Source organism: Micropterus salmoides, unplaced genomic scaffold, assembly GCF_014851395.1.
Source record: "Micropterus salmoides isolate LMB-PRFRI ecotype aquatic unplaced genomic scaffold, ASM1485139v1 Ms_hic_scaffold_3740, whole genome shotgun sequence".
NCBI classification, from domain to species: Eukaryota; Metazoa; Chordata; class Actinopteri; order Centrarchiformes; family Centrarchidae; genus Micropterus; species Micropterus salmoides.
The window spans coordinates 3,219-30,065 of NW_024043085.1; the positions used below are offsets into that span (position 1 = coordinate 3,219).

Genomic DNA, 26,847 nt, shown 5'->3' on the forward strand with positions numbered 1-26,847 from the left:
TTTCAATTTCAGGTAAAATATGATAAGGTGGCTTGTGTTGCTTTCTGTGTGTCTACACGTCATCGCAGCGTCATTTCATAACGTTTATGAAGGGCACTCCTTTATGGGTAAGAAGGCATATTTTTGAGGTGCATCTAGTTATTTCCTACATTTACTGTACGCTTTTTCTCAAATGTTGGTCGAAACGTCGACAATAAAACACTTGAGCTCAGTGTGCAGTCATCTTGACGTCAGTAGATGTTATTGCCATGACTAGCACTAAGGCTGCCCCCAACTAGAGATTTTCCTAGTCAGCTAGTGGTCGTTAGTTCAGTCCATTTATGATATGTATGTATTTTTGGGGAATCAGAAAATGGTGTGTTCCAGGGCCGAGAAAGAATGTTATAAATAACATTGTTAACACTGTGCTACATTACAGAGGAATACAAAACCGTAATTCTGAGCCTATAAAATGTAAATTTTACAAACGAAGCCAGCCACCTGTTATTGACAAGCAGTATTGATTCTGAATGTGCAACCAGCAAGGAGACTGAACATTTTGTTAATTTATTTCAACACACAACACGGGAATAAATAACTTTGAACTAGTTCCCGGTGTCATGCCGAAAAGTGTGATCGTCTGCCGTCTGCTGGAGCTGTATTGCCCAGTCTCTTCAATCACCTTCTGGCAAGTGAAACAGCCTACTGCATTTTATGGGTTGTATTGGCCATTTAAAGGTATTTTAAGAGGTAAAAGTACTAAGTGAGCTATAATCTGTCAAATATAACTCTTCTGAATGAAATCAACTATTTCAGGGCAGAAAAAACCTTTCAGTCAATAACAAAAGGCGTGAAAGTGAAATACTGCATTTTATGAGTTGTATTGGCCATTTAAAGGTATTTTAACAGGTAAAAAAGAGTGGATTGGTTGGTAGGCCAACACAGCAAGTAAAATAATGCAGAGTCATAAGTAATAGCAAAATGGTCTTCATTTTATATCTAAGTTGGCAGTAAGTCGTGTTAATTAGGCTACAGTCCGTTTTCCAAATATAAACAAAGATATTACATAGGCAACAAAACCCTGATACTTTTTGTCCCAGCTCTAACAACAAGGGCAAGCTCCTGAATAGAGTTTTCCTCTTTTACCTGCGCCTAACTGACTGATTAAAACTTTTCTGAATAAGAATCTTCTCAACTGTTTAGTCAACAACTGGGGGCAGCCCTAACCAGCACCCTTTTGGGACACATTCACCAGACAACTCTTGATCTTTTTCACAGACCCGGAGGATGTGCTGAGTGTGAGCATAACTCTGGAGGAGCCCCAACGTCCTCTACTGGAGGAACATTAACACTACCATGTTACTTTGAGGTGTGTAATTACGAGCTCTTACTTAATGTAATTTTGTTTTGGATCTCAGTATTTTTTCCCATTGTATATTCGATACACATATTCAGGAAGGATTGTATTGTTCATATGCTCAGATTGTGGACAAAGACGAATTCTCACCTAAAGTCCTAATCAGACAGGCCATGTTTTTTTGCAGCAAGGGGACATCTTTATCCAGTTGTTCTTCATAGGCAGTAATCGCTTCGCACCTCACTTTTGTGCAGGAGCACTCTGAATGCCTCAAGCAAAAAACACTCAATGTCATTTTTTCTCTCCATAGTCCATCTGTTCAGATTTGTGAGTTTATTTCACATCAGAATCAAAGGACAGGTGATTTGGTGGAGGCCTAGCAACATCTGCGGTGTCCCTCATGTTTTGCATCCTGCAAAACTGCTCTGTCTGATCGAGGCCTAACTCTGCAGCTCTATAGAGCTTTTTTGCCTCAGGCTCTGTAACTCATTCAATGTTTTGGTTTTACCGTCTCAGTGCTCAGATGAAATTAGTTTGCAACAGCACATACAATTGTGTTTTTTTAGGAAACAACCTCTGTACACCATCTGACCAGCAGATGTGTACAGAGATAGTCCATTAACAACTCCAGAGGACAACAGATAAAGCTAAAAGGAGAGTAAATTTGGAACTTAAATTCATCAAGCTGACACAAACACAACACCAAATGAATGCTAATGTTGCTTTGTGTCTGCTCGATGTGTAAATAGGCAACTGTTTGTGTGCTATTCCAGTTCCAGAGGTTTTAATTGTGTACTGAGCGCTGTGGTTTTAGTGTTTATGGTTAGTGAACCAAGGAAACAAATTGGCTGAGAACGATGTTGTTTCCCATGTAGGACCACACTGTCCCAGATCCAGGAGCTCCCACCATCACTCCACTTTCTCATCGTATCAAATGGAGCCTCATCACCAAAGAAAAAGTCACGACTATCCTAGTGGCTTTGGAAGGACAGGTGCGCATAAGCGAGAGCTACCTGGACCGGGCTCATCTGGTGGGCTACCCAATGACTCCTACAGATGCTAGCATCAAGATATCAGAGCTGCGGTCCAGTGACACGGGAGTCTACCGCTGTGAGGTTCAGCACGGCATTGAAGACAGCAACGACAATGTCCATGTGCAGGTTCAAGGTATGCAAATGAGCTGCCGCATAATGTCAGTGAGACAACTGTGGTCGATACAAAAGATATGAATACACAGGAAAAAAGTTATTCATTTGTTTTGTAATATTCCACACTGTTTTCATATAATTGGATGCCAAAGTATTGTGGGTGTGGCCTGTTTGACAAACTGCCATAACTCTTGATCTCACTGTGTAAATGCAACCAAATATTGAAGACAAGTGCACACGTCTGCTCCAGGTGTCTGTGAAAAGTCTTAGACACCTGAAGTGTTCAGGTTGTTCACACTCTCTAATGACCAGCCAGGAGCACTGGCAAACCAAGCAGTATCCATCACTTTGATAATGACTCCACAAAGGTTAAATACCTGGGACTCCCTGACAGTCAATCAGAACTGAAGAGGCCTCTTGGAGGTGAAACGTCTTCTGAACGTACCTTCAATCAAGGCTAATTGCCCTTCATTTTAACCCACCTTGGATCTGCGTCCAAGTAATCCTGCACAATGTGTTGGCGTTCTGCCTGGCACAACAGCAAATTTAAATAGCCAGATCCAGATGAAGATTAAAAGATTCAAAATAATTTAAATTTTTCAAGTAAAATTCGAGGACTGTTCAACTTTTGTAGAAGCTTTTTGAGTATTTTCTAGTTTTTTTTTTTTTGGTATTGATTATCAAACATTTAACTAAAGTACTTGCTTATGTCTAGGTATGGTGTTCCACTACCGGCCCATCATGGGGCGCTACAGTCTGACTTTTGAAAAGGCAAAGGACGCGTGCACTCAGAACAGTGCGGTCATGGCTTCACCTGAACAGCTTCAAGCAGCCTTCGATGATGGATTCCACCAGTGTGACGCTGGCTGGCTCTCTGACCAAACAGTCAGGTCGGTTTGTCATATGATGGGTAACAACTCTCTACTACTCATGTTTGACACATCCCCATTCAAAGTTGTAACTTGTCCTTCAAATATGAAAATTCATACTGTATAAAAGTGTTCAACAAATACCCAAAGTACTATTTACCCAAAAAGGCAATTGTTTAAAGTGTTAAAATACTTTGACACTATTAAGGGACCGGACCATATGTGTAGTTTTGCATGTTTTAAAGTTGAACTACAAATCATGCAACACTTTGCAAAGCATATAATAATACACATCTTCTTTCAAGGAAGACCTTATTTTCCATTAGTTCCATTGAACTTGCTTAAGATAAATGTCTACGATCTGTCACTTTTTAAAATGATTTCTTTGTCAAAGTTGTGTTGCATTTTTGCACCATTGTTAGAAGTGACCATTTGAAAAAACTCCTTTGTGGTATGTTTCAACATCAATTCATAGTCAGCAGTATGGTACTGATGAATTCAAAGACAAACAAACAAACAAACAGGGATGTCTAACATAAATGAGCTTGAGAGCACCAACATGAGTGTTTTCAAAACCCTCACGTTCATATTCTAATTTGGATGTTGAATGTCATAAAGTGTTTCATTTTGAAAACACCAACGCTTTTATTAATTTCATCAAAGGTACCCAATCCATGATCCTCGTGTGAACTGCTATGGTGACAAAGAGGAACTGCCTGGGGTCAGGACATATGGAGTGAGAGACCTCAATGAGACTTATGATGTGTACTGCTTCACTAACAAGATGACAGGTACACTGCGATGAACACTGCAAAGTTTGCAAATTTTCCATTTTGAGCTTTGGGGTATTTTAAGCTCATTCTTTCATTATTTTACTCTTGTCTGATACAGGCAGAGTTTTCTACACTGCTTCTGCCGAAAAGTTCACCTTTTCTGAGGCAGTTGTGGCATGCGCTAATCAGGGAGCTCAGCTGGCCACCACTGGTCAGCTCTACCTGGCCTGGCAGGGTGGGATGGATGTCTGTAACGCCGCTGGCTGGGAGACAGGAGCGTCCGCTACCCCATCAACGTTCGTCGGCCACAGTGTGGAGGGGGTCTACTGGGAGTGCGAACTGTTTACCTCCACACAAACCAGACAGGATACCCACTTCCTGAGTCCCGCTATGACGCCTTCTGCTACACAGGTAGGCCATCGACAGTCTGTGGGGGCTTCGCTTGGGAACCAGAGGGTCGCTGGTTTGCGCTGCCCTCAATCTTTACAAGATTGGAGGGCTAGGCTTGTTAGAAATTGGATGGGACTATTACTGTAGATCACAAGAGAAGAAACCTGAACTTATGAGCCATAAGAGCCACCGCTACAACAAAGTTTTAGTATTTTCTTTCTAATTTCTCTCCTCAATCACCTCCAGAGTCCCCTGATGAGGAAGGTTCAGGCATCACAGAAGAGGGAAGTGGCGTGCTGAGTGTTACCACAGTGACACAGAGCCCAGAGGTGTTCTTCAGGAGGACGACCACAGAGAGCGAGGTGGTCGGAGAGGTGGAGACTCAGCGGCCCACTGCCGTGGACTTCACATACACAGAGAGCCCTACTGAACTGCCGCTGCCTCAGCCTCCAAATGTCACTGACTTTGTCATTGACCTCATAGAGCAAGCCACCGCCCGGCCTGACACAGGCAGGGAGCGCAGCAAAGGCTTTGTGATGCCTCAAAATGGTCAGTGAAAGAACTGCTGATGCAAATGTCAGAGTGTCCCTAATAATAATGTACTTAAATAAAAAAAAATGGCTCCACTAGAAAAGAATTCCCCTTGTTTCTCTGTGTAGGTGTGGTCTTTCATTATCGCTCAGGCTCCGGTCGCTATCCCTTCACCTTCATTGAGGCCCAGCAGGCCTGCCAGAGTGTCGGAGCCACCATCGCCACGTCACAGCAGCTGCAGGCAGCATATGAGGCTGGATATCACCAGTGCGATGCAGGATGGTTACTGGATCAGACTGTAAGGTAAATCTGAAATGTGTTTTCAGAGCAAGTAAAGAAATTCCTGTGCCAGACAGTACTTCATCGTGTTTGCTCTTTTCTAGATATCCTATTGTTTTCCCTCGAGATAAGTGTGCTGGAGATCTCGGGGATCAACCTGGAGTTCGGTCCTATGGTTTGAGGCCAGCAGATGAGAGATATGATGTGTACTGCTACATCGACGGGCTCAAAGGTAAGGGAAAAACGCTGTTTAGCTTGTAAAATGACCAGCTACTCTAAGAATAAAAGTACAATTGCACACTTTGTCATGAACAAGATGACGGGGTGCATCAACGTCTTCACATTATTATCCCACTTTTTACACAGCTACTCTGTAAAGAGGTTTTTCTTGACAACTCTTCATCTGCTCCACAGGTGAGGTTTTCCATGTGGGCTCCCCCGAAGGTTTCACGTATGATGAGGCTGCTTCTAGCTGTCAGGAACAGAACGCCGTATTGGCCTCCACCGGAGAGCTCTACGCAGCCTGGAAAATGGGTTTCGACAAGTGCCGTGCTGGCTGGCTAGTGGATCGTAGTGTCCGTTATCCCATCAACAACCCCCGTGCTGAGTGTGGAGCTGGGAAATCAGGAGTGCACACTGTGTATCCCCACCCGAACCAGACAGTCTTCCTTGAAGTTAATGCCAGATTTGATGCATACTGTTTCAGAGGTAAATGCTTGACATGTTCTCTGTCAAAAGGCTCATTCACATTTTTTTTTTCATTATCATTAATTTTCTCTCATTGTTCATTCTTATAGCGGATATTCTACTTATTGCAAATGAAACTGGACTGAACGTCACAGATATCCAGGAGGCCCTCCTTAACCTAACTTCAGTTACTGATTTGTTGAGGCCTGGTAAGCTATTTTCACATAATGAACAATTTACTTTTTTACTTGTCCATGTCCCTCACTCATTATTTCTATGTCCCTTTAGTTGTTCCACTCATTGTCCCTCCCATCCCTGTGGAGACTTCAGGCTCTGGTTCCGGCTCAGCAGACACTGGCTCAGCAGACATTGGCTCAGGGTCTATGGGGACTCACTCTGGAGACTTGTCTGGATCTGGAGACCTCTCTGGTTCTGGAGACCTGTCTGGTTCTGGAGAAAGGGTTATCTCTGGCAACATGTCTGCCTCTGGAGACTTGTCTGGTTCTGGAGACCTGTCTGGTTCTGGAGAAAGGGTTATCTCTGGCAACATGTCTGCCTCTGGAGACTTGTCTGGTTCTGGAGACCTGTCTGGTTCTGGAGACCTGTCTGGTTCTGGAGAAAGGGTTATCTCTGGCAACATGTCTGCCTCTGGAGACTTGTCTGGTTCTGGAGACAGCGTGATTGCTGAGCTGCCCAGTGGAGCATCAGGTTTCAGCAGTATAGATGCTTCTGGATCAGCTCTCAGCGGGGAAGGTTCCGGCTTCACTGTTAATTGTTTAGGCGTCGACAGAATTGTCTCTGGAGAGGGCTCAGTTTCAGGAGGACTCCAAGAAGCAGGAGAGGGAAGCACAGAGATTCTTATCTTACCTTCATCTGAAGCAGGCTCTGGAGGGCTTAGTGGCAGTGGGGACCACTCAGGATCTGGTTTCAGCTCTGCAGAGAGTGGCTCTTCCATTGATAGCTCTGGGGAAAGTGGACAGTTCTCTGGCCTGTCATCCGGTTTCATCACCAACCAGGATTTTTCTGGCTTCAGTGGTTTCCCCTCAGATTTCTCCTCTGGAAGTGCTAGTGGACAGTCAGGAGAGCCTTCGGGAAGTGGAGAAGCTCCGATCTTACTGATAGATGGTGAATTGGTTGATGTGTCCACCCCTATTACCCACAGGAGTATGAGCTTGGTGGAGGTCTACTGGTGCGCAGTGGCTCTGGAGACATTTCAGGATCTGGGATTCTCAGTGGCGATCTAAGTGGCTCAGCCTCAGGCAGTGGCTCTGAGTTCTTTTCAGGTGTGACCTTTGTGGGGTCAGGCTTAACTGACCTTACAGTGTCAGCATCTGGAGAGCAAGAGGCCTCTGGGTTTTTACTCTACAGCTCTGGACAAGGAAGTGGTGAACATTCGTCTGGATCTGGAAGCTCAAGTTTTCTCTCTGGATCGGGAATGTCTGGATCAGAAACGTCTGGATCAGGAATGTCTGGATCGGAGTCCTCAACAAGCGGAGAACAAGGTAGTGTCACATTCTTGACTGGGGACTTAATGACAGAGGTCACCAGAGACACAACACTGTCTATGGAGCTTGGACAGGGATCGGTGGAGTACAGTGGAGAAGGAAGCAGTAGCAGCAGTGGTTTCTACTCTGGTAGCGGAGACAGCAGCTTGTCCACAGCCAGCGGCATTTCTTCAGGAGCTTCTTCTGGAGATCTGCCTCAGGTGGTGCCTTCCAGTGAGTGGAAAGAGACAGAGAACACCACAGGACCAGAGGAGACCCTTACTGGGGATGAACTGTCACAGATCTCACACATCTATGGAACTCCCGGCCCTGTGTTTGCTCCCGCAGGACTGGCTGCTCCTCCCACTGCAGCTACACCACCCTCTGTGCAGACACCAGGCATTGTTGAAGGTAGGTCAAACTATTCTTTCATTTTTTTGTAATTGGTAAACATTGTTGTCCTGTATTTCTCAAATTGTGATATGTACTTGTTTTATAGGTATTCTGTGACAGTACACTGGATATCTTATGGTTTTGGACTGCTGCTCGGACAAAACGTTTTTTCACTTTTTTCTGATATTTTGTAGAACAACTGATTTTATTCTGATCTAGCAAATGAATCAATAATGAAAAACAATCACTAGTTGCTGCCTTAAATTTGCCCCTTAACTACAATTGTATAAAGTACTTTACATTACTGGCCAATTACATGTATATTTACAAGTGCCATGCAACCGTAATATTTGTTGATTCTTCAGCTTTAATATGATTGACACATCAATTTTAGCAGGGAGGTTGACTTGTAAATTTGGTCTCAATGTAGAGTTAATTTTCTTTTGCACTCTGTGGAGAGTGTATCAACAACTGTCATTTTTAATAATCATTTTAGTGCTTCTCTGGACTGTGGTCTGTCCACACATTTCCTACACTAACAACTGTGTCAGTCAGCATCAATCAAATATTTGATAAAGTTTGCTGATGACACAACTTTTTTCACTAATGGAGAAACACAGCATTGTTACGTGCTGGTAGCATCAACAAAACAAAACCTTCAGGGCTGCATTTGAATACAAAACGTTTAACTTTGACAAAAGAAATACAATGCATCACAACACCACAGCTGTGATTACACTTGAAACATAGATAATCTTGTAGCTGTGTTCAAGTGTTACTCAAATACATAAGCTTGACCATATACCATGTATTTCAATTTCGAATTGTTGTGAGGATGCATTCAGGTTCTGCACTGTGGCATTTGTAAACATCACATTGATGAGATCAAATGTCAAATTCAGAAATTGCTGCACCTGCTACACCAGCCCTCAAGTTCAGATAAAACTTGGAAGACTGATGCATCTCTCTTTTCTAGGTGCTTTTAACCCATGTGAACCTAACCCCTGTGGTGCTGCTTCATGCACAGTTGAGGACGGGGTTGCTCTGTGCCATGGTAAGTCCCAAAACAGTTCCAGGTGCCATCTTTCGCATCTTTCTTTATGATGTTTTGGTTTTACAGACTTTGCCAGTAGCATTTCTCTGTATGTCTTTGCTGTTGAGAAGTTTTCATGTTTTCTATTGTTTGTCTGCATTCTGTTTATTAATCAGCTTGTCAGATACATTTTTACCTGATTGTGATTATATTATTATATATTTCTAAAAATCTATTATCTCTCCCCGCTGTTCTGTCCTGGTGTGTTTTGCATCATATTTTTGCTATGTTATGTGTTCCTTTGATTTCCTTGTGTTCATTTTGTCTGTGTCTTGCTATGGGTCTCTGTGTTTGTGTGGCAGATTGGATGTCAAATATGTATCAGCTCTGCTCTGAGGTTACACAGCCCCTGTGTCAGACGTGTTCCCACAGCTGTCTTCAGTCTATATGTTGTTTTTGGTGCTGTGCCAGTACATCGCCTCCGCTCTGCTGTATGCATGCTAAACTCAGGGCAACATATGTGCTTTCTGGCATCATATGGGCGCTGCCATCCTGCTGTAATTAGAATACTGATCTTGTGCTGCAGCTAACCACAGATTCAAAACATTAACTTACTGCAGATATTACAAATATTCTTTTCTTTGCAGGAATAAACACAAATTTGGTATATATTTCAGTATATATCGTAGATAATCATCAGTTGGTAATCTGAGAGGCCTCAAATAGTAAGATTTATCAAAAACAAAGGAACATAGATGATGATTCAGTATGCAGTAAGTCTAATTTGAATCAGAGGTTGCAGCAACTACAGTATTGTTCACTAACTTTGCAGTCCTGAGGTGTGATAGTCTCTATCACAGCCTCATGTCCCTCACCTTGCTGGGAAACCTCCCATCCCCACCCCACGCTGAAACAGTAGTGTCACCCGCCCCCTTTTTTGCAGAGGTAGATGTGTGCCATTCCAGCCCTTGTGCCAATGGAGCCACCTGTGTGGAGAGTGCAGACTCTTACAAATGCTTATGCCTGCCCAGCTACGGAGGGGAACGCTGTGAGATCGGTATGAGATCAGCTTCAGCTAATAAATACTAACACCAGCCTCTCAAAAACAACTGAAGAGAAAGAGATGCTTAAACATCACAAGCCGATAGCATCGTTACTCGCTGTGACTCTGTCAAAATACAAAGTCATGAGGAATCCTGTTGTCGAAGATGAACTACACATAGCTGTGAATGTTGTGGTTTGCCATGGGACTCAGTTCACCCCAATCACAACATATTTTGCCTAGTAGAACCTTGCAATACAGTAATGTTTCAGTGTTTTACCGCTCAAAACACTGAATAATTTACTTTTTGTCAAACCCCTTTCTTGAACAGTCTCCAGTTATAGGTACAAAACTGTAACAACACAGCAAGTCTGTGAAGTTTGGAGTCTTTCATAGTTGTCGAAGTCAGATCAGTTCTCTGCATTTAAACCATTATTTTATGTTTACAGGATTTCTGGCTACGTTTAAAATAGCCCTGTTCAGATATGGGGAGAGGGGTTAGAGAACATTACATTTTAAAAACCTGCGTCTTATAACGTCTATCCATTTTTTTAATTCCTATCCGCATTCATGTCATAAAATAACACCTGAGCCAATTCCATTTGCTGATCAAGACTGTTGGATGCAGTTAAAAGCACTGAAAAGGCAGATTAGTGGACCTTGAGTTGAGATTTGGTCACACATACTGATCCCAAGGTCCAAAGTTATGCCTGTAGTATTACCATCCTGAAACAGGTGAATTGTGTCAGGAAGGACATGTTGTGAAAGGCATGTTGTTTCTGGGCAGTGACAGGAAGCGGAGGATATCTCAAAAGGCAAATAAAGCCAAAGTTATCTGGACGGCAAAATACCACTTGGTAGGTGGAAAAATATGAAAATGTGTTTGTGTGTAATTTGCGTGAACCAACCCTTTAACTAAAGGTTGAGCGATAGAATGAAAGAAGTCTTTGAATGTTAAAGTAAAAGGAAAAAAGTGGAAATTTACAATTACATTATTGTTGGGCAGGGCTGTGAAGTGAAGCATTATATAGAATTTTCCATTCTGTATTGGGACGGTTGTTTTGCATGTCAGGGTGGAAACACTGTCTGCGGTAAAATTTGTATTAAATGCCAGACCGACTAAGGTCATCGCAGAGGGAAAATATGCTCATCACTGTCTCACAAGACAAGTGCTGAATATGCAAAGCTGAAACACTACATGGGTTGTGAACAATATCAAGCACTTTATCTGCTGCTCAAACACTAATAGCACACAGATAGCAGAAAGAATGATAAGAATACAGAAGAGCTTCTCATCATCAGATACTGTGCTTTAGTTTTCCAACCCATTTAGATGTGGATGAGGAAGGATATTTAATTTATAGTCTAATAAGAGTCTCAGAGTCCTAGAAATTGAAAAAAGACACGAATGAAAGTACATTCAGAATGCCATACGTTGACTGAATGTTGACTCCTTGGTGTTGCGGCTGCAGATGAGCAGCAGTGTGAAGACGGTTGGACTAAGTTTCAGGGGAACTGCTACCTGCACTTCTATGACAGAGAGATGTGGCTGGATGCAGAGCAGCGCTGCCGGGACCTGAATGCCCACCTAGTCAGCATCATTACCCCAGAGGAGCAACACTTTGTCTACTGTGAGTGCATAATGTAGTGTGTGTGTGTTTGTGTCAATAGAGATGGAGACAGACAGAGAATGAAAAAATTAAGTCGCAACCCTTTTTCCCACCCACAGCAAACGCACAGGACTACCAGTGGATCGGTCTGAATGACAAGACAGTGGAAAATGACTTCCGCTGGACAGATGGCACGCCACTGGTGAGTGAGGACATTACTCTGGTGTGTTGCTCCTGTTAGATGCAGGGCATAGTATCGTATAGTAGGGTGTATTGTGGTGGTTCCTAACCTGTTTGGATTGTAAAGCCCCTTAAAACAAAGTCTACTAGCTCCCCTTATCACAGTTTGCATACAGTACAGGCTACAGAGTAACTTTTCTCTCCAAGAGGGTTTTCTTTGAATACTCTTCAGGGCATGGATGAATTACTGAACAGGCATACTAGAACAGAGCCTCTGTATAAAATTAATATTTATTAATTAATCCATCCATCACCAACCGCTTATCCGGGGGGGCGAAAGGCCACACATAGACAAACTACCACTCACACTGACATTCACGCCTAAGGACAATTTAGAGTCACCAATTAACCTAGTCCGCATATCTTTGGATGGTGGGAGGAAGCCGGAGCACCCGGAGAGAACCCACGCAGACACGGGGAGAACATGCAAACTCCACACAGAAAGGCCGTATCTGTATGAATATAGTATTTCTTATTAAGAGAATCAAACAACTACAAAAGACATCGCCGAGTTGTGTTTTGTCCCTGGAGTCTTCAGGGTTCTGGTTCACCTGCAAAATGTTACTGAAAGATACACAAAACAACTACAAACAATGCGTCAATCTGGATATCTTTCACTTCTGTAGGCGAGGCGGGGGCCTTTTACATGCTGGTGCACATGGGCACATTCTCTCACAATCTGTCCTTTTTCAGAGACTTGAAGATGTACAATAATCCAGTAATTATTGAAAAAAACAGCGTAAGTCCTGACCCACTCGCCTCTGTTCTCAATGGGTTTTCTCCATCGTGAATACAGCACCCAAAGTCAGCCTTGCTGCCAGTTTGTGACCAGGCACAAAAACACATCAACAAAATATCCTCTGCATCTCAAGACTTACATTATAGAAGAGACATTTGTAACTGCAAACAAGTCAGTTATTATTCTTTGTTTATACTTGACGCCTCATTGGAGCTACATTATCAGTCACCCATGAATCTAAACCAATGCAGAATATGCTTTAATTGCATTAACAGTTCTATATTATATACTGTATATTTGCATTTAGCTTTGTATAAAAAAAATGTTAGTTCAACATGCATGAAAAGGATCTTTTATCATTTTGGAGAAGTCTGCGCATGCAGAGGTCTGTGAAAATGCAAAGTCATGCCTAAACAAGCACCAAAATAGCAATGCACCATCTGATCTGCATAAGCACAACCTCAGCTGCACCACTCCAAACACAAGTGGGTTTATTTAAAGGGACAAAATTACCCAACAGGTGCAAGCACAAAAAATTAACTTCATTACCAGGTGTTTGGATGGAAATAAACACTGCGTTTAGAAAACATGACTGTGTTGGTGAAAATTGGCTTCAGGTAACAGTGAGATGATATACGCCCAGTCTGAGTAATAGAATGATGAGTTTGAAGGCTTATCAGAAGCCAAAACTCTGCAGTTTATGATACTATGAGACAGGATTTTTCAACTCTTGAAAAGTTAAGCCAGGAAACCTTTGTTGCTGGAAAACCATGTATTTTTAGCTGGAGCCCTCTGTATCTGGACCCCTGTAATGAAATAAATAGTTATGTCTGCATTTCTTCACAGAGCGCTAATATCTATGCCTTAAGAATGGAGTATGCCTGAAACAATCTACTTCTTACAAAGTGTCGTCTGGCCACACTTAAAGGCAAAAGTGTTTATATACTGTTCTGAAGATCTGTAGTCAAAGACGGACGAAAAGCCTGCCATCATGGTGAGGGGCAAGATGTGAGAATAGTTCAAGTAGGGAAAGTGGTACACAGCAGTTGAGACTGAAAATGAGATGCTAAAAAAAGTTCACATCCTGATTACTGACAGCGCTGAATGATGAATTGTAAGGGGGATTCAAATGAAAAGTTGTGGTCCCTCTTGAAGTATGCTTCTTCTTCCGCTTCAGCAATATGAGAACTGGAGGCCGGCCCAGCCAGATAATAAAAGCTCTAGAGAAGACTGTGTAGTGATGATCTGGCATGAGAATGGCCAGTGGAACGACGTGCCCTGCAACTACCACCTGCCATTTACCTGCAAGAAAGGCCCAGGTATGTTCAGACTTAACATCTGCTTCTGCTCAAGTCTGTGATCTACAGCTTTAAACAAACATCAAGACAAGGTGACCAACACACAGTCGTGAATTATTGCGTTGTCATAGCAAATGTTTTGACAAACAATTCCCTACTTACACGTCCACCTGATTAATGTAAAGCAGATGATACACGAGGCAACTTTTTGAGCAATGTTGCTGGGCAATGTTGCTAGTTGCAAGTCCGACTATGTTTTGAACAGATAGCGGCGGTGCGGGTGGCGGAGTGGTGGGGAAGGGATTACGGTAGTAATCTTTACTCATTACCACTGACGGCTACGTTGCCCTGCACGATTGCTCGGAAAGTGTCTCTGTGTATCATCAGCTTAAGAGTCACATAGTAATTCTCCATCATTCCAGCAGAACTATGTAGGACCACTTTCACACAGAGCCATTAGATGTGATGTTCATGATGATGATTACTGCAGTACTCCATACTGTATTATCAGTGCACTGGTAGTTTCACTAGCTTGTCATAGTTGCAGCTATTAACTTAGACACAAATAAGTGGACAGATGGTTTGATATGATGCTCTGTGGCCTCTGGTTCTGTCCTCAGTGTCCTGTGGCGCCCCGCCACAGGTGGAGAATGCCCACATGTTTGGTAACAGGAGGGAGGAGTACCCTGTCAACTCCATCATCCGGTATCAGTGCAACCAGGGATTTACACAACGCCACCCTCCGGTGGTTCGGTGTAAAGCAGATGGACAGTGGGAGAAACCCCAAGTGGAATGCACTGATGGTGAGTGCAGTCTACATGGATACCCTGTTAGTCATTTTGGGTCTAGTAGTTGCAAAAAACTTACTGACAGGTTAAGAAAAATGTGTTATTTTTTTAACAAGAACTCACTCTTGTTGTGTTCTACAGTGAAATCCAGAAAAAGAATACAGCGGAGGAGCAGCGGGAGTCCGGCAGCCAGCAGCAAGCTTCACTAAACAGGAAAAACAGGAATTAATTATTTAAATGAAGAACATTTGCAGAAAACAAAAAACATTTTCCACTTTAGTGAAGATTAAAAGGTTGAATTGTTGGAAAGCCAACATTAAGGGTCCTAAATCTATCCCCTGCCCCTCGTAATATATTTGAATTATATATAATAATTTTATTGCTCTGAGTTCATTTTCATTGTGTGTGCTGTGATATAATTCAGTTTGGTGAAATCATTGCTGGGATACTTTGTTCCATATGAGATTTACATTTATAGAAGGCAGCATCTGTCTGGTTCACTGTAGTCTGCTGTAGCATTGCTCATTGTAACATCTGTTTTGGCAAAGGTAAAAAGTGAAATACTGATGTTTTTAAAGTCCATATCGCCATCTTCATATCCTTCCTGCTGGTTTCTGCACTCAGTCAGTGTAGCCAGTGGTGTTAGCCACCATTCTTTGTTGTCACGAAGTGTAAGCACATGGAGATATGTTTAGTTTAGGATAGGATATAAACACATGAAGATAAATACCCAATAATCAATGAATCCTATTTTCCAGAGAAACAAACACTTTCCAAAAGTACATTGTGGCTCTCTACGGTCATATTTAGTGTCATCTGAGTATCTAAAATATATCTGGATGGAAATGATCAACCTAAGGCAGATGTGAGGGCTGCACTGCACTGGTTACACAGTTAAAACTGATCTGTGTGGTGGCATGAATCATTCAGTATCTAAAAGGTGTCAAAACAGTCACCTCACTCACCTTACAGTCCAAGTTTATTTATTTGGGGGATGTTTAATAGCTGGAACAGATGTTTCATTTCAAATTTGATTTAGATATACATGTGAATTTTGAAAATCCAATCACACAAGTCATGTTGGCTTATTACAAATTAGAAAAGAAGTCTAAGTAGGTGATGTTCCGACTAATTTTAGCCATAGAGAGAAAACAAACAAATCCAACAAACTTTATAGTCTGCTTTAGCTATTGTGTGGTTTAAAACAGAGACTTTTGGTCAATGTGAATACACAACCTTTTATTTATTGATTTCAAACAGTGACAGAGTCTCTGCTGGACTGAGCCAGTGATTGTCGTACAAGAGATTCAGTACTTAATGGTGATGAGACTACAGCAGCAGCCGTAACACACGGCCAGGGTGAATAAACTTCTACAAGCCCCATTTTGTCATATTTAATCTGTAGAGGATGAAGTGAAACTGCTTGTGTTCCCGCAGTTTGTCATGTTGGCTTGTTTGAGTTTTTTGTTTTCTGTGTGTTTTGGTGGTCATCTTCCACACGACTGTGCAGTGCATAGTGTTTCTGTGGAGTCAGTATAATGAACCTGTTTCATGAATCTATTTCATGTTTGTAACCTCAGAGGAAATAACATCACTGTAAACATTACAGTGTGAAATGCCTGCTGTTGTTTGTTTCCAACTTTGACTGCTCTCATTTGTGCACTTGTTGTGTTATTGTTATATTTGGGGGCTGTGCCTCCATCATACATACTACCTGCTGCATGATAAACCAAAGACTGAGAATACAATTTCAAAGTTGTACATGTGTCGGCTGTAGCCCCATTTTATTCACTAATTTAAAAGGATATGTCTGCATATTCTCTATTTTTCTTATTGTCAACAAAGCCTATGGAAATACCCAAACCAACAATAAATGTATCTACTAACAAGTATTGTGTGTGTATTCAAAGACTGATATACCTTCTTCCTCTGTAACATAAAGCTCCATTGTTGTCCAAAAAACGTTTTATAAGAACTGGACACCAGAATCCAAAATGGCACATATTTACTTGAATAAAAATTGCTCCCCAGCGCAATTTTAGTTGCCCAAAAAGTTTTCCCCCTTCCTTGTTTGCTTCAGCACTGGGCCCACTGCACATGGGTATTAGATTTTCTTCCACTGCTGTGAGAAGACTTTATATTGGATTTGTTGTTGACAGTAAAAAAAAAATACAGAGATTAATACCAGACTTACTATTTCAAATGCAAATTCAGCCAGTGTTTAAATTCAGCTATGAAATATTGGTTCTTTGCATGAGGCAGATAAACGCAAAGAACTGATATAAAATAGACAAAAATATGATTTAAGAGAAACACATAAGTTTGCCTCATCCTCACATAACTTTGACTTGTTTAATGTTTTATGAGACCAAAGTGGTGCAGAATGAATTCACATGTGCCCCATGTCTAAATGTTTGTACTCGCATCAATCAATGCCAAATAAAAACACTTTGGTTGTTACGTTTTCTAATGGATTTAGATTACTCTTGCGGCTCTTATCTCTGTTCATACTGTTCAACAACTACTTGTATAACTAATATAATTAACAGACTGCACAGATGAGTCAGTCCTCCATCGTTCCAGGAGGGTCACCGCCCAAATGTCCCAGGTACAGACAACAAACACGTCTTTCACCTTCCATCCGACTCTCAGTGAGCTCAGTGTTTCTGTGGCAGCAGCCGAGGTAAATAGAATACGGCACTGACTCATAGGAATAAGAACATTACGGCAAATTTGTATTTGCCCAACAGGGTGGGTTGCACGTCAGTGTTCTCTTGTGACTGAATACAGCCCTTTATGGATCCTCTGTACCACACCCTCCATCAACACACACACCGGTTCACCTCTCTGCCTCGGGCCTCATCTCTCACAGAATATTTTGTACTTGTTAATTAATAGAAAACAGAAAATGTTTGTATCCTAAAACATATTGCAAAGCACTTCTTGGTGTGAAATTAGAAATACTAACTTAAAAATGAACCTTAAAATAGACCTTAAGAATAAAAACTGAATAAAATGATAGCACTATGTCATTTATTAATAGCATATAGAGGAGAAGGCTGCTGGATTTATAAGAATAAATTGCCTATATGTAAAACACTTATTTGACGTCTGATACCACTTCCGTATCAGTATGGTAAATATGAATCTACAGCCAGCAGGCAGTTAACTCAGCTGAGCATAAAGACAGGGGAAAAACATGGTCTGTCTTGTCCAAAACATAAACCACTTACCAGAACCTTTAACACACAATTTAACACATTATGTCTCATTTGTCTAATCCTCACAAAACCAAAGAGTAATGACAACTATACTGCTGCTTTATGGGGAGTGATATATAATTATTAACTACAAGCTAATTAGCATATTTACACAACTCCCCATGAAAAATCTACAAATCCATTTTGACATAAACACACAGCTAGTGCTTACCAAATTGACTTGTAGTCTCCCTACAAGTCAATTTGGTTGCTCACACATTAGCATAGCCACAGTTTAAGATGGGTTTAAAATTGTGTTGTCTGGAACTAAATCACTCGTTCTCTCACATCCCATTACTCTGGTTTTAAGATGCACCTGTGGTTTAGTCTAAACCCAATTGGTGTGTCCTGTAGCAATCCCTTAAATGCCACTAGAGGTCATTGTATCTGAGGTTTCACTACTAACTGCACGTTGTAGAGTTGAGTTTAAGGGCAGATTTCTACAGCTCAGAATGGTTATAAATTCTAAAAGTTAAAATCTACCTACATGTATGAAAAAAACACGAATGTCAAAATAAAATTACATTTAAAATGTTCAAAAATTAAAGCTTTTAAAACTCCTGAAAGTTCAGCTTAACTGGATTTTGATGCCAAAATCTATATATATTTTTTAACTACATTGAATAAATAATGTATCTTTTATAGTTAAGGCAAGGTCCTCTACATCTATGATCACCCAAAAGTGTACTCAGAAAATGTATGTTACAGAAAATGAGGCCTTGGTTGAACCAAGTCCAGTTGCCCTTGACTTTAACCTTCGTTGGATAACTGAGAATCTTCACAGACAACATCAAATTATCCTTCATGCGATGCTGCAAAGAAGAGCTGTGACAACACTGAACACGTTGCAAATTAAAAAAATATAATACCAACAACAAACCCCACGCAGGAAATTAAGATACCTAGGCCAGCTTCCAAGCAAACTCTGAAGCAGTTTTTGAGTGGTGAGCTGATCATGGCAGCCATTTATTTCCCTTGTTCACACTGCAGTAAAATACAACTCGTTTCCGACTCCTTTTTCCAGCCATCAGTAATTTCCCATGACAGATGAAGTTGGTTGGCCCTAACAGTTTCCTTGTTTTGTAAAGTGGAGCAGAACTTCATGTTCGTCACTGGAATAAGCTTTGTTGAATTTGCCCTGCAGTTCTGTGTGGTGCTGATGATAAACAACAACAAAAAGCATTCAATGACTGGTCCATTTGACTTCAACTCTTGGTTTTGTTTGTAATAAGAACAGTCTGCACCTTATATATCCCGTGTAAAGCTACTTTTTCTTTTTGGATTTCAACAAACAGAGCCAAACTCCAGGTCTTCAACCAGCACCATTCCTAATGGATTTGTGTTTTCAGATAGTGAGCGATATCATTATATAATTATCACAAAAAAACTACTAGGCTTCAGATCTTGCAAGAAGAAGTTTTCTTCAGTATCAAAGTAATCCAGTTACAGCTGTCTGTAAATTCATGGGTTCACTGCAAACAGGAACTGTTAATAATAGCTAATTTGTCATACTTTTACTTTAATAGTCCCACTCTGCCAATAATGTTAACAATATATAGGTCAAAAAAACGGGGCTCAAACAACCTCCTATTTGATGACCTCTTGCTCTTCGGAAGGATTAAATTTTGTTTTGTACACGTTTCCACTTACCAGATTTGCAAAAGATTTTGGATTTACTCCTTTTTCACAAAAATGTCAAATTTCACAAGCAGCTCTTCCTATGCAACAAACTTAATATGAGGACAATTCTTCATCCAAGTTTGCAGAAAAAACTAACTGCGATTGTAATTATTACTGAGGTGAGGGTGAAAAGTTATACACCTCGGGATTAAACATTGGGAATAAAATCACTCATCCGCGCAGGTAATGGTTAAATCATTCCACTTCCCCATAAGAAATATATCCAGTCCAAACGAACCTTAAGACAAACTTTTCCTTCTGTTTTCTTTCTAGAATTGAAAAGCCACCAACTATTAAGTCAACTATTCACATACAATATATCTCAATTAAGGAAGGCATTTTAAAAATGAAGAAAAGACTGTCTATCAGGAATATTCTTTAATAGACAATAATAATAATAATGATAATAATAATAATTTTAGCATGAGGGATGTATTGCTCCAAAATACTACAAAATAATTCCACAATTCCACACATGCCAGATAATGACGAATAAATATTTGTGAACCAATGGGTTTTTGTAAAATACAAAAACATCAAATTTAAGTTTAGAAGACACAGGGCAGTTGTGAGCACTGTGTGGTGTTTGAGATTTCCACCTTCCATCATTTCTGCACACACAAATAACTTACAGATGTTGTAATGATCCTCATGATCTTCCTTCAGTAACAAAGCCGGTCCGGGTAAAAGAGTCCACATCCTCCTCTTTCTTTATTTGTGGAAATTATTTTTGTGTTTCATTTAGCCAGTTGGAAATATCCCACAATGGACCTTTAAGAGAAAACAAAGCATTGCATAGATTTTTTGAGACGGATTTTTGGATTGTTGGTATCTACATTTAGCTGACGCTTTTATCCAAAGCGACTTACAGTTGCTATACATGTCAGAGGTCGCACGCCTCTGGAGCAACTAGGGGTTAAGTGTCTTGCTCAGGGACACAATGGTGGATGGGTCACAGTGGGGTACCCAGGTCTCTCACACCAAAGACATGTGTCCCCCCCCCCCCCCCATCTAGTATCTAGTATACGGCTAGTATTTTTAGTTACTGCTACATAATTGGATATTTTAGTACTTTTAGTTTTTGATGAACGATGAGTGCTTAGTCTTCCCTAGAGGATTTTTTAGAGCACGGCTGGAGACAAATAAAGAGAAAATGGCAGAACAAGACAAGCCAACTTACATGCGGCCTTGTCACTTTCACAAGCTGGCTGGGCGTGATGAATCCTTGTCGTCTTCTTTCTTGATGTCACAGCCTGCTCCGTCTTTGGTTTATTTAAAACAGCCCTTGGATATGACAGAAAAGTAGCAAAGAATTTTTTTATTATTCACGGTTTACAAGAATTTAAACAGAGTGTAGAAAATATGTAACAGATGTTTGTTTAATTTAAAACGTGTCTTCTATAGAACCTCCTACGGTATTTAATTGATTTACAATCACTGCTACACTCACTTCTGCATTCAAAACACCAGTGGGAGACTGTAGATGAGCGTTTGTGCCTGGGCCAAGAGACCTGAGTCCCACATTAGCATTTCCTGCAGATGTCACTTCACTGATTAACAATTCATTTGACTTGTGTCATCTAACTCTCGTATTCATAGATTTGCATAGAAATGACAGGTGAGACTGAACGAGAACCCCAGACATGCTGCTGTCTAAATAAACCCCAAATGAAAAAGAGGCAACATAATGTCAAGATATTGGCCGACTTCCTGTTGGGTTTAGGGCATCGCTCCAAGAGGCTTTTTGGTACGTCTGGACATGATACATGTGCTACAGAAATTTCATACATGTAGGTGAAACGTGCCACGGGGGCTGCTTTGTTGAAGGTCACTTCATGTTGCCAGCAGGTGGCGCTATGACTGTGGGTGAATGTTAGCATGTAGCTGTGTTCAGAGTGCGACTCTCATCAAACGTGTAAAATTTGGTACAGGTCTGGTCATGTACAGTCAAGTTACAACAACTTCCCTTGTCATGGCGAAGCGTTTTTCGCCGCCACGCCACCGTCACTTCGTTAACCGAAAACTCACTCAAGTTTTACAACATGGCATGGTCAATGTGTTAATGGTTTTCTGGGACAGTTTTGAATTTGATGGCCAACCTGGTAGGAGTAGTCCCTCTAAGCATAAAACGTGACATTTCCTGTTGCCAGCAGGTGGCGCTATAATAATAATAATAATAATAATACATTTTATTTCATAGTGCTTTTCAGGACACTCAAAGACACTTTACAGTAAAAGCAGAAGTAATGTACATTTAAAACAGATTAAAAACATAAAACATAAATAGCATAATATATGAACAGTAGATGAAACGCCTTGTGACAAAGGAGCAGTGGACTATACTATGACTTTGAGCGAATGATGACATGTGGATGTGTTCAGGGCGGGACTATTATTATCCATATCTAATTGGGTACAGAGTTGAGCATGTATATTGAAGTTATAACAACTTCCTGTTTCTTGGCGAATCGTTGATTTTCGACGCCATGCCACAGGCACACTCATGGACGAAAACTCACCGTTTGTACAACTTTTAATCGTCAATGGGTTTAGACTACACAGTGAAAATTTTAAGTCGATCGCATTAATTCTCTAGGAGGAGTGTGTTAACGTATGAAGAGTGTAAATCGCCAAAAATGACCATTAAATCCAAAATGGCCGACTTCCTGTTGGGTGTGGGGCATTGCTCCGAGAGGCTTTTTTTTATGTCTGGAAATGATACACGTACCACAGAAATTTCGTACACATGGGTGAAACTTTGGCCGGGGGCTGCTCTGTGGGGGGCGCTACCAAGCCATTTTGCCACACCCATGTACGAAATTTTTCACAATTATGTGCAAAGTTTGGTGAGTTTTTGAGCATGGTTAGGCCCCTAAAAAAGTAAAAAAAATTCCTTCAGTTCCAATAGGGACCTCGCCTGTTTTCGGGCCCTAATAATTGAACCCACAATCACCTGTACCAAAGTCAGTGGCATTAACCACTGACCTATCCAGGAGCTCTCGCTTGCTCTCTCTCTCTCTCTCTCTCTCAATTCAATTCAATTCAAATTAGCTTTATTGGCAAGAATGTAACAACAACATTGCCAAAGCATCATATATACAACATAAGAACAATCAGCCCCATACATTTAATTAAACAAGTAATTGAAGTGTAAAGTCATCAAAGCGTATGTGTGTTTGTGTTAAAAGAAAAAAATTTATTAAAATAAAATAAATAAATAAAACGGTAAGTGTGTGTGTGTTAAAAAATAAAAATATATATAAAAAAATAAAATAAAATAAATGAAACAGTAACGTGTGTGTATATATTAATAGACCAAAAATTAAAATTTAAAAATAATTAATTGATTAAAAATAATTTGAAAAAAAGGGAAAAAAAGAAAAAAAGAAATCTGTATCAAATGTAAAAACAAAACAATTAGTAAAATATCAAATGATCAAAATAATAATAATTTGAAAATCTGTACAATTATTTGTTAGTCTGAGGTCTTTCTCTCTCTCTTATCCTGATTCTATTCTTGAATTTGGGCTTTGCTAAACTGTGTTTCATATTTTGCTCCTTTTTAAATAAAATTAATATGTTATTACCCTTTCAACTACAAACATTTATATTTGCTAGGCTTAGTCAAAATCAATTATTCATAAATTGTTTAAAACTTATGTGTCCAGAACCCTGTAAAGACAGAAAACCTCAGTATTTTTTATACAGTCTATACTATACTTCCCCAAATAAGCTTTTATTGTCATTATGCATTAAAAAAGTATTTTTTTCCATGTAGTATTTAATCGAGATGGCTCTTCTCACACAGTTTAATTATGGAATCAATATAGTCCTAAATGTGTAGCTGGTTGAAAATGTTTTGTACTAGTACATTAAAATGTTTGAATGTGTACACAGTATCTGTACGAATAGATTTAAATGTTCAATCTGTAAGAAGATCTGTAACTGTGCATGACATTTTGTGAACAAATAAAGATTAGCACAAATGCTTAAACTTACATAAAACGTTTTCGTCTGTCTGTAGGTTAAAAAAAAAATCACAGAGAACTTAATATTTTGTGTAAATAAATTGAATGAAATAAAAAACAAGTAAATAAACATTCATATCAGGCACTATCATCATTATACACACTCACACACTTTAATCATATTTGTTGCATTTCACTAACTGCAACTCATGCTCAAAACTGAGGAGATGACCGTGGACTTCAGGAGGAGCCCCCCCCACTCTGCCCCTCATCACTATACTCAACAGCTCTGTGTCTGCTGTGGAATCCTTCAGGTTTCTGGGATCCACTATATCCCAGGACCTGAAGTAGGAGCCCAACACTGACACCATCATCAAGAAGGCCCAGCAGAGGATGTACTTCCTGCGTCAGCTCAGGAAGCTCAACCTGCCCAAGCAGCTGCTGATCCACTTCTACACAGCCATCATCCAGTCTGTCCTCTGCACCTCCATCACTGTCTGGTTTGGATCTGCCACCAAAAAGGACAGGAGCAGACTACAACCGACAGTCAGGACTGCAGAAAAGATCATCGGTGCCAACCTGCCCTCCATTCAGGACTTTTTTCCAGAGTCAGGAAACGGGCAGGAAACATCACTGCAGATCCATCTCACCCCGGACACAACCTGTTCCAGCTCCTCCCCTCTGGTAGGCGCTACAGAGCACTGTACGCCAAAACCAACAGACTCAGGAACAGTTTCTTCCCACAAGCCATCACTGTGATGAACAGCTGATTTCTGACTCACAGTGTCAGGAACAATTCCTGTGCAATAACCCAGTAACTCTGCCTCTTATCAGCACCTGTTCACTGGTTTCCACTTATATTTATTTATTCACCATTCTCTGTTCATACAATGTCATATTGTATATACTGTATACCAATACACCTACCTCAGGTCATAAGGTCATAGGTTTTATTTATTTTTTCCAGCATCCTTTGCTCTATGCTCCATCACACTGTGTACATTTATGTGTACCTGTATATCATATCCACCTTCAACATGTACATAATGAGAATAGTTTACTCTTGCATCCTTTGCACTCTGATCACTGCACTATTTGTCAATATGTCTATATTGTTTTGTTCATAGTGTGTATGTTAGTGTTGTCTACTCTGTAGTTTGTGTCTGATTTTATTTTATTATTATTATATATTATTGTATAAGTAAGCACATCGTGAGCAATGTACAATCCTGAGTCAAATCGTATGTGTGCACATACCTGGCAATAAAACTGATTCTGATTCTGCTGCACTCATGATCGGATTGTGTGCGGAACCAAAGACACCACAACTCTGTTTCCGGTTGGACCATAAACCAGGGGGACTTCCGTTGGTGCTTTTACTTGCTGGATAACGATGGCTTTCCCAGAGTTTACATCGGAGTAATTAAACTCAAAATTATCATCCCAAAATCCGAAGTATGTACACAGTTTATATGCTTATTAAAAGTATTATGTATTATGCTAACCAAAGTCACTTAGCTAACCATTGCTAACACACAAGTTGGTTGCTGGGGAATAACTAACATCGACACGCTGTTACCGTTAAATTACCGTTTATTAAATAATACAACGGAAGGTGCATTTAGCTAACACTTATAATAATTTAGTTGTTAATAATTAAGAGGCTCAACATCCAACCTTCAACAACTCGGTCCTGCAGTTTAAATGCACCCAAACAGCGTAACATGCTAGCGGCTGTGTTGACTGTTGTTGGCCAGAAATATCTTTTCCCTGCGTGAGCTAGTTCAGTCACAGTTTCTTAAATTCATTAACATGTTTTAAAACAGCCACGGGGTGGGAAAAAAAAGTCTAATTAAATAAACAATATCAATAATTTGATTTAGCATTATGGAGGTCACCAGTATGTATTTAATATGCATGCACCTTAGTTATTAACCCTTCTGCAGCTCTCCAAAGTTATAACTAGTATTTTATTATACGTTTTTTATTGTCTGATTTAAAAAAAACATTTATAGTTAATTGAATGTGTTTCTCTGTAACGGGCTCTTTCATATATACATTTACAGTGAATGCACATGATAATTGAGATGTTCTGTACTCACATTTAACTGCAGATCAATCTCTTCATTAGTACCTCTACTTTTTGCACCTGTTAGGTGTGTAGGAGAAGATTGTGATGTGTTTTAGGCTAATTCACTACGGCTTTAGCTATAATTACACTAACTTATTGAAGAACAATAGAAAACACATGGGTAGTATCTGTATTTAGGGCCTATAGGCCTTTATCACAGTAGAAATCTTGAAAGAAAACAATATCTTGCAAACAAAATAGAATAGAGCATTCAATTGACGTTGAAGATATAAAACCAGGTCAAAGTTCATTTCAAAACAGTGACGTGATGTGAGTCTCAAACCTTCTGGTAGTTTGTCATTGTGGTTGTCTTAATCCTGCCTGTAACTTTCTTTTTATTGCTCTGCACAGGCTGATGGCCAGTCTAGCTCCTACCATCCCATCTGCTCTCGCCTCATTTCTTTCCTCGTTCTTCCCCGCGGCTTCGCTGTGGGGCCATCACGGCTCTGCGAGGGCATGCTGGGGCTGTGGTGGGTTGGCCGCTCGCTGGAGGCTGGATCCCTGCTGGGGAGGGATGGGGACACAGAGTGGGCCTTGAAGGATCACACTAACCCGATGACTCAAAGCCGAGATGGTGAACTCACAATGAACTCTGAGTCCAAAACAGCTCAGACCAACAGCACAGAGGCAGAAAAGGTAAATTGAGTTCACAGTTTTAAATGACAAACATGAATACAGCTTTGATCACTATTTAGATGAAGATTTTGAAGAACAAAACATTATTTCATTCAGAAAGGAGCTTGAAATTACATGTTTAGTAGTAGATACATAGTTTTGTACCTAGTTCACATCTTTTTAGTCATGCAAAAGGAAATTAAAAGTACTCATTGCACATGAGGTAAATACAATTTTGAACCTGTTGCGCCTAATTTCTGGGCCAGAGGGTGTGATGTGAGCGTTGCAGCTAGGGGCACCATAGCATGAAACAACAAGAGAAAGCTGTTTGGGTTCACTTCTGTTTAAAACAACCACAGCTGACGAGTTGACGAAGCTCTATCTGAACAGATATGACTGTAAACTGTGTGCCTCTGCGTATTTATGACACTTTGTCTCTTCTTTCGGACAAAAATGCAATTGAAAACATATACTGTGGTCACAGAAATGCTCTGATTAGCTTTATATCACCCCCTTGATGGATGCTTTTTTTTTATCTCCAAGACAGTGCGCA

General features: G+C 40.5%; 1 protein-coding gene and 1 long non-coding RNA gene across 2 annotated transcripts; one reads left to right on the plus strand and one right to left on the minus strand.

Moving 5' to 3' along the window:
• On the plus strand, nucleotides 1-16,246 carry LOC119884869 (aggrecan core protein-like). The gene is given in 22 exon segments (XM_038695159.1): nucleotides 1-107; nucleotides 1,258-1,311; nucleotides 1,314-1,348; nucleotides 2,212-2,503; nucleotides 3,200-3,374; nucleotides 4,017-4,144; nucleotides 4,245-4,382; nucleotides 4,385-4,537; nucleotides 4,763-5,065; nucleotides 5,176-5,350; nucleotides 5,431-5,558; nucleotides 5,741-6,034; nucleotides 6,124-6,222; nucleotides 6,302-7,168; nucleotides 7,171-7,908; nucleotides 8,867-8,944; nucleotides 9,867-9,980; nucleotides 11,438-11,596; nucleotides 11,695-11,777; nucleotides 13,732-13,873; nucleotides 14,473-14,655; nucleotides 14,782-16,246. Coding segments are annotated over 22 exon segments (4,494 nt in total). The 5' UTR covers nucleotides 1-19; the 3' UTR covers nucleotides 14,850-16,246.
• On the minus strand, nucleotides 13,759-25,372 carry LOC119884870. The gene is made up of 5 exons (XR_005441099.1): nucleotides 24,806-25,372; nucleotides 20,761-20,864; nucleotides 20,213-20,351; nucleotides 14,764-14,845; nucleotides 13,759-13,856 (listed from the first exon to the last, which is right to left on the minus strand). It is a non-coding gene; the product is annotated as an uncharacterized LOC119884870 (long non-coding RNA).
• Nucleotides 25,373-26,847: the final 1,475 nt, after the last annotated feature.